We start from the raw sequence: 7795 nt of genomic DNA, 5'->3' as shown, positions 1-7795 counted from the left end.
CCTGAAGCTGCATTCTAGGAGGCTGGGCAGATCAGGCTTGTGTTTGGTGAAGATTCTGGGGGATGTGGCACAGTGAAAACCAGCCAGGTAGGTGCCTGTCCCCTCAGTAATACAGCTTTCAATATGCCAAGGCACTGGAAAGCCTTATTTGAGGATTGGTGTCCCTGCACCCACCATCCTTTTCAGATCTTCTAAAAAAAAAAAATAGCAAGTTCAATTTGACTCCTGAATCCATACTTATACTCTGCCTCCCAGTTTCTGGGTATTTGAAAGCAGTGATTTATTTATCAGGACACAGGGACTTTGGCAGGAATGGCTCTTCAAAACACTGGCTGCTACTGAAGATCCCTGCACAGGAGTTTTACTTTTAGCTCTCTATTTCTTACAAATAGTGATGTACCTTAGTAACTGCTCCATGATGGATTCAGAGCTAGTTTTAACTGCCTGTAGTGTGCCGAAACATAAATTACCTTTATTTTGGCTCTAAACCATATTTCTAATGCGCATTGCAAAGCGTTAGGAAGAGTTTCCTGCAGCTGAAAGGGGCCGGTTGTTTTCAGGGCTGTAGTTGACTCTGTGCTCTGGTTTACCCCATGCAGCCACCTTTACAGCTCTTGGGCTGTTTTGAGTTTGGTTTATGAGTGAATCTAGATCCTTTGAGGGGGCTTAAAATAGTTGGCATATTTATGCTGGCAGCACGGTGGGGCTGTGTGATGTGAGGGCTGTTGTGTCTGCTGCCATGTGTTATTTCTCACTGCTGCCACGGGTAGGGATGATTCAGCGTTTGGGATTAACCACTGTTGTTGCAGCAGATTTAGGGATCGATTTATGGCAGAGGCTTCCCTCTGTGCCATCAGGTGTGTGTTAAGAGCGTGGGAGGATAAGCTGGGATAAAATACTACACCTCTTGGGGGATTCCTCTGGTGGTTGTTTTGGGGTTTTATTTCAGTTTTGCCTTTGGAAGTTCTTACAGGTGTCAGACAATTTATTCAGGGATTTTTCCTTGTGTAGGGAAAACCAATTTATTGGTGGCGTTGGGTTTTGGATCCAGGGTTTCATCACTCAGGTGGCTAACACGGGACAGGCTGTGTCCTTTCATGGCCTTACCCTGCCAATGCTCCTCACTTCTGTGGCTCTGGGGTGACCTGAGGGCTCGGATGACTCTGTGAACTGCCTGTCAGGAGCTGTGCTGAGGCTGTCAGAGGCAGAGAAGACCATGCAGGACAGCCTGTTACCCCACGCAGCTCCAAATGCTCCAGCAGAAATGCTCCACCATCATGTTATGAAAACTGCTGGTCTGCTTCAAAGAATGGGGAAAACCCAGATACAATCATCGGAAATTAAAGTCTGTACATGATGCAAATTCATCCCTGTCGGTGATGACAGATAAGCCCGTCTGTCACCGGCACAGCTCCTCTGATCTCAGCAGTGCTGGTGCTCAGGGAGGGTTTGGGAACAGACTGTGCTTGAGTGATGCATCCAGACGTGAGTGAGGGCAGATGCTCCCCCAGGATCTGCTCAGCACTGGGCAGCAGCCTAGGAACCACTCCAGGAGGAGGACTGTGTGGCTTTTCCAGCCTGCCTTTGGGCAGGGATCTTTCCCTTCCTGGTAGTGTTGGCTGGCTCCAGGTTGGGGTGCAGTTCCTGGAGCAAAGCAGGTGTGTGGGTGCCTGCAGGGGGGTGCCAGCCTGGGTGCATTATATCGCTCCAGAGTGACGTTGACTCCGTCTCTCCTGGTAAAAGGCTCCCACCTATTGGTTATGCTGCACAACTTCAGCTACCCTAAACACCTGCACATTCATCCAACCATCTCTCTCTGAGGCCAAAGTCAGGTCAGCACATCCCTGGCATTATCCTGATGGGGATGTGTCACAGAAGATTTAGCTTGGATTTAACCCAGGAAAGATGTAACCAGGTGGGGAAAATGCTTTGGTTTGCAGATATTAACCTACATTGCTGCATGCCATCCCTGTGGACTTCTGACCTTATTGTGGCTGTAGGAGATTGTGGGGCATTGGCAAGAGTTCCAGGGGAAAACCACCAAGGTCTGAGCTTGGGATGACTGTACCCTGTGCCATGTGGGGAGGGGGAGCACCCATGTGCAGGGCTATGCAATGGGTGATGGTGATGCTCGACTGGTGGCAGAGGACCCGGCATGCTGTGCCTGTGGGGGAAAGTGTAGATTATGCTTGAAAATGGAAATGAGAAGGTAGTGTTTTATAATTAGAAATCTCATTTAAGAAATTTAAAAAACATTCACAAAGTTTTTAGTTTAAAGATAGAAAAATAAAATACCCCAAATTGGCCCCTAGAGGAGGACAGCTTGGCTGAAACCTGGCCAGGCGTTTGCTCAGGCTCTCCAGACACTTGTGCAGCTCTTCTCCAAACCCTGCACAGTTCCCGCTGTGAAGCAGCCGGTTCCTGGGAGCAGGCAGTGGTTGCTGGGCTGTGTGACCGGGATGTGGAGGGGCTGGGATCCCCACGATGGAGCTGGTGTAATGGGTGGCGGCTGCCCTGTGTGGCAGGCTGGAGATTGATGCTAATCCATCTTCCTGGGGGCACAGCCCTCCATCTCCAGCAGCTCAGGCCAGCCGTCATATTTATTTGTCTCCTTATCATTTTTGATGTGCTGCAGGAAAAAAGAGAGAAAGAAAATGAATGAGGAGGTTGGTGGCATAGTGCAAGTTTGTGACGTGGCAGAAATTGCAGCTTGGCTTGTGGTGGAGGATAAGGCCACTGGCCCTTGTCTTCTGCAGACAGGTAGGTGAGATGTAGCTTGGGAGGTGCTATGAAGAGGATGGAGCCTCCAGAGCTGGTGTCAGGAGAGGACCACATACCTTTTCAAAGGGGGTCTTGCTCATCAGCCCTTTTGCTCCCAAGAAGATCCAGTTGTCCCGGAAGCCCAGCTCACTCACGTGGCTGCTGCCCAGCTCCATGAAATGTGCCCGTACGCTGTCAGTCATCCTGAAAGAGGGTAGGAGGGTGGCAGTGCGCTGCCAGGGGGGTGTCCCCTCCTGTCCCTCTCTGCTGCTGGCAGGTCCCCCAGCTGCAGGTTTTTGGGGAGCCTAGTGTTGCCCCTACGGGCAAACTCACTTTGTGGCAGGATCATCGTAGCTTGCTGTCAGCACGAGGGTGCCACGCTTGATCCTTTGGAGGAAGTTTTCCAGATTTTTAATGTCTGGGAGAGAAGAGCATTAGGGAGAGAAAAAGGGATTTAGCAGGGACTGCTGTGTGGTACCTGGGGGAGCCTCCCCTTGGTCAGTGGGAAAATGCAGGTGCTAGCCAGGATTTGGGGCCATGGACTTGGGGAAGGGTGGGCTCCCAGATGCTGCATTCCCCATCCTGCATTCCCACCCGAGGTTTCCCACAGTGCCCAGGACTGATGTCGTCCCCTCAGTACAACTGCAGGGGGGGGATTGCTTCTAAACTTTGCTCACTAACTCTGAAATCTAGTTACGTGAATTTACTTCCTGACCCAAGAAATGAACATGCCCAGGCACAGAGCTGCCTGCCCTGCAGCCATGGCTGTATTGAGGGAATGATTCCTCATCCCGCAGCCGTGGGATGCTTGAATCCAATGCCCCATCTAGTGGCACAGGAGCTGACTGCCTTCTCGTTCCCAGTGCCTCTCCTACGAGCATCTTGCTGACAAACTCAGCTGGAAATACCATTACACTGGCGATTCTCCTTAAAAATCCAGAGTTATCAAAAATAAGTTGCAAAGTCAAGGAGCATAGAGGGGGATTGATCTCTAGGGAAGGCTTGAACAGGAAAGGGAAAATCGAAAGGACTACAAGGGTGATTTTAACATGTGGTTTTTGATGAGTCCTGCCAAAACTGAGGAGTGATTTGGTAACAGCTTTGCAACAGCGGTGGGATTTTCAGCATCCAGCATGGGTCAGTGTCAGCCGGGTGCTGCCCTGGCTCAGGGCATCTATTTGCTGCTAGGAATATTGTCTGAAGGCAGCAGGCACAGGTCTTTGCTGCCACCAGCCTCTGCTCCGTGTGCCCAGCCTTGCTGGGCTTGGGGGCCGTGTCTCCCTGCCACACCCTGAGCTCCTCATTTATCCTTCCATGAAAGGCAGGGAAACAAACTCCTGCTCAGCCACCACTGGCATTCAAAAAGTTGCAAAATATCAGGATTAGTGTAACTACCTTATGTCAGAAAGTACCTTTCTGAAATCTCAAGTGCCCTGGTCTAATCAGGGTAGTGAGATTATGTTTTCCAGGCTACTGGGTGCACGTAAAAGGAGTGAGAAGCCAGTCTTCCATGCAGATGCATTGTGAGGACTCCAGGCTTGATGGACTCAGGGAAAGCTGGGCTTTTACCCCACCTAGGCTGACAATTCTAGTCAAAGTCCACTCAAATTTATGGCTAAATACATGACAGAGGAGCAGCTGAAGTAGCCAGCATCCAGCAGTGTAGGTGTGAGCCCTGGCTGGGAACCACCAAGCAGCAGTGACAGTGCTCACCTCCAGAGTACATGTCAAATGAGTCGGTCTTCAGGAGCTGCCCAGTTGTTCCTGAAAGGTTAAAATTGAAAACAGAGCACAGTGAGTTTGCACTGGGGTGGCTCTAGGCTTTGCCTGGTCATGGGCCTGGGGTTCTTGCTCCAAATGCTTTGCTCTTCCCTCAGTGTGTCATATCTTCTGTGTTGCTTGGAGGAGTTTGTGGAACTGTCATGCATGACCCAGGTGGGTTTGCTCTCTTCTCACTGGCAGTGCTTGCAACCATAACTGTGTCTGTGTGCCCCATGCAACAACAGATGGACGTGCTTTTGGCTCAGGCACAGTGCCTGGGATGGGGTCCCCAGTGGCCTGTTCTCTCCTGGTGGAGGAAGGAAACCCAGCCGTGGGGAGAAAGGGGTCAGTGCCCACCCGACTCACCATTCACCAGTGCGATGTTCAGGCCTCTGCCAATGTTGTTTTTGACGCTGCTCATGAGGCTGGAAAGGAAAGCAGAGAGCACAGTGAATGCAGGGATGCCTTGGAGGTGCTGATGCCAGTGAAACTGTGATGGGGCAAAGAAGCTGGAGACAGCAAGATACCCCAGAAGTGGTAAGAAAGAAATCTATTTACAGAGTTATTTTTAAACCACAAATACACTGTGACAGCCATTGACAGGCTTGGCAGAGGCCAAATTGAAGGCCAGGCCAGCCACAGCTGCTCTGTTCCTGCCTTGTGCTACTTACACCAAGCCTTCGAAGCAGATGGAGGGTCCCACCACGTTTGCGGCACCACTGACGATCTTGAAGGCAAAATAATTCTTGGGGCAGCTCTTCTGGTTCCCACACTTGTGCCGGGGCAGCTTCTCACCTGCAAGGGAGAAGCGGAGCTGCAAGCCATGGCGTTGGCCCCACGGGGGGACCCAGGCCGTGCCCCTGAGTGGCTGAGCAGAGCTGGAACTGGGGACAGTGGACCTCTAAGGGGGCAACACCTGGACCGGCTTCTTGCATGAAGGAGGCTTGTCCTGGTGCTGGGACCAGCTTTATGTTTGAGGTTTACGGTGCTGAGGCTTAGGGTGGCAGGCATGAGCTGGTGCTGCCAGGTGCTGATCTGAGTGTGAGCAGCAGGATGGCGTTGCTGATGCCATAGCGATCAGGGGTGTGTACCAGCAGCATTTGGAGTTGGCATCCAAGGCCAGCCCCTCAGGGCTTTTCTGCCCAGAGCTTCCCCATTCTTTGCCAAGGCGGGGGGACCCACCTAGCAGGGACCCGTGACCTTCCTTCTGTGCCCTGGGGGTGTTTCTGCTGGGGCAGGGCGATTGCGTGAAGGTTTGTGTGCTCGCAGAGCCCGCCAAAACCCCACTGCTGCAAAATCCTCCTGTGCATGGGAGGGTGGGAATTTTGCCTTGGGCAAGGGGCTCTGAGGGCAGCTATCAGGCATCCACCATCACCCTCAACCCTGGAGCAGAGCTGTGCGACAGAGATGAAGTTGAGAGCGGTACTCACTGCTGGGCTTCTTCGTGGCACCTGTGGGTATCAAGCAGGAGGGTTAGACACCTCAGAGAGCAGCTGGCTTTTCCCCAAGCCAGGAGCAGCTGTTCAGGCACCAGCTCCCCAGAACTGGTTCCTGTGGCTGCAGGCATCCCTGGCCCCACACTGCCCCGGTGCAGATTCCCACCATGCTGTCCCCTCCCTGGCCAGGTGGCCAGAGCTAGTGGCTATAGCCTTGGCCAGAGATTGCAAGTGCAAATATTTGTGGCAACTATATCCAGCTCTGGGGGCTGGCTTGCAATGGAATCTCTTGCACCCTCCCTCTGAATCCGGCTGGAGCCCCGTTGGTGCCTCACCGAGCCAGCTCCGCAGCCTGATGGCTTTCCAGCTGTGGTGGAAGTACGTCTGCATGATGAACCATGTGCCCAGCAGCGTGATGAGCAGCACCACGCACCGGATCACACCTGCAAGGTGCGGGAGAGGAGCCAGGTGAGAGCAGCAGCCGCTGCTGGGTCAGAGACCGGGGCATCCCTCTGGTTTCTTGGGGACTTGGTTTGTCTGTCCCAAAGCTTACCAGGCTCAGGGTGGCAGCCAGTGCATACATGGTGTGGGAAGGCAGCTAACACTCCTTCAACACCTAAATGGATTCTGATCTCTTAATTAATATCTCTAGAGTATGTGGTGATGCTCAGGTAGGCATCACCGTTCTACTGGGAGGCACTATTCATATTTCTCTCTACATTAAAGTAAATCTGATAATTACTCAGAGAGCTATGTAAATCCAAATATTTCTTATGTTCCCAGTGCTGGGAAGACTGCTATCCCCCAATTAGTCACTTGCTACAGCCGAGCAGCTGCTGATACAAATGTGATTGGCATTTGGCTTTAAAACAGCGCTCATCAGAGCAAAACGTTCCAGTCCTGCATGGAAGGAGAGTAGAAAAATGTACTTTTATTGCAGTTGAATGGCTCTTATGGAACCAGGAGTGTCTCAATAGCCATCTCTTCTCACACACAGAAGGTTTCAGTGGGAAAAATACAACAGGCTGAAATCTACACAAATCTTGTAAAAACCTGATGCTTACACAAAGGCCTTTTCCCATGTGCCTGGCAGGGGAAGGTCAGGGCTTGGGAGGCATCATGTAAATGAGAAGGAGGCATAAAGAACTGTAGGAAAATGTACAGAGAAAAGTAAATATGTCTCCCTCACCTGATATCCGCATGGTGATGGGGCGGGAGAGCACAGCTGAGGGGGTGGCCAGTGGTCACAGGTCACCTGAGGAAAAGAAGGCAATGCCATAAAGAGTAGCTGTAACCCACCAAAGCCAGGCAGATGCTGGATGAAAAGATAATAGCTATGTTTAGTTGTATTTGTAATAGCTAAGGCGTCATCAAAGATGTACAAACTCCTATCAGGCACAGGTTCTTGGTCCCACCCTGATAAGTCCTGGGTCTGTATGCCTGTATCAGGAGGCTGCACTGATAGAACTCAATCCCTCTGAAGTCTCAGAACCCTTCCCTGTGTCTGTCTGGTTCCCCCTGCACTCCTGTTTCATGTTGTGTTCTTGGTCTCAGGCTTTCCAATTCTGCTGATGAGGTGGATATTTTCAGTCACAGCTTTGCTGCATTTCCTTCTGGGATGATGCAAAGTAAGTTTTACATATTAAGTTCTGCAAAATGCTGTCCGAGGACAAGCTGTGATCTGGCCTTGCCCAGTCAGGAGAACCTCTGGGAACAAGCTTGTCCTCCTTCAAATACAAAGGAGAAAAGAAGAAGGACGGCACCACTGTGCTGGGCAGAACAGGCAGCTTTGCAGACACCCAACTTAAAACCAGAAATATTCCCACTCGGCCAAATCT

The 7795-nt window shown here is 51.4% G+C and overlaps 1 protein-coding gene across 1 annotated transcript; it reads right to left on the bottom strand.

The window, feature by feature from the left end:
- Positions 1-2539: 2539 nt before the first annotated feature.
- Positions 2540-7240, bottom strand: FAM3D (FAM3 metabolism regulating signaling molecule D). The gene is made up of 9 exons (XM_050313184.1): positions 7147-7240; positions 6293-6400; positions 5952-5972; positions 5193-5316; positions 4888-4946; positions 4474-4524; positions 3094-3178; positions 2838-2964; positions 2540-2629 (listed from the first exon to the last, which is right to left on the bottom strand). Exons 1-9 carry the CDS (start codon positions 7157-7159, stop codon positions 2540-2542), a joined length of 678 nt encoding a protein of 225 aa, XP_050169141.1. The 5' UTR covers positions 7160-7240.
- Between the last annotated feature and the right edge of the window lie 555 nt (positions 7241-7795).

Source organism: Myiozetetes cayanensis, unplaced genomic scaffold (assembly GCF_022539395.1).
Source record: "Myiozetetes cayanensis isolate MyiCay16 unplaced genomic scaffold, myiCay2020 scf18, whole genome shotgun sequence".
Classification (NCBI taxonomy): Eukaryota; Metazoa; Chordata; class Aves; order Passeriformes; family Tyrannidae; genus Myiozetetes; species Myiozetetes cayanensis.
The sequence above is the reverse complement of the archived record's forward strand: the minus strand, read 5'-3'. Positions and strand labels throughout refer to the sequence as shown.

What these genes read in the sequence shown, in the direction of transcription:
- FAM3D (XM_050313184.1), bottom strand. An exon ending in ATCTGCTTCGAAGGCTTGGT is followed by an intron (nt 4,947 to 5,192) that starts GTAAGTAGCACA and finishes TTTCCTTTCCAG; the next exon opens with CCTCATGAGCAGCGTCAAAA. An exon ending in GCAAGACCCCCTTTGAAAAG is followed by an intron (nt 2,630 to 2,837) that starts GTATGTGGTCCT and finishes TTTTTCCTGCAG; the next exon opens with CACATCAAAAATGATAAGGA.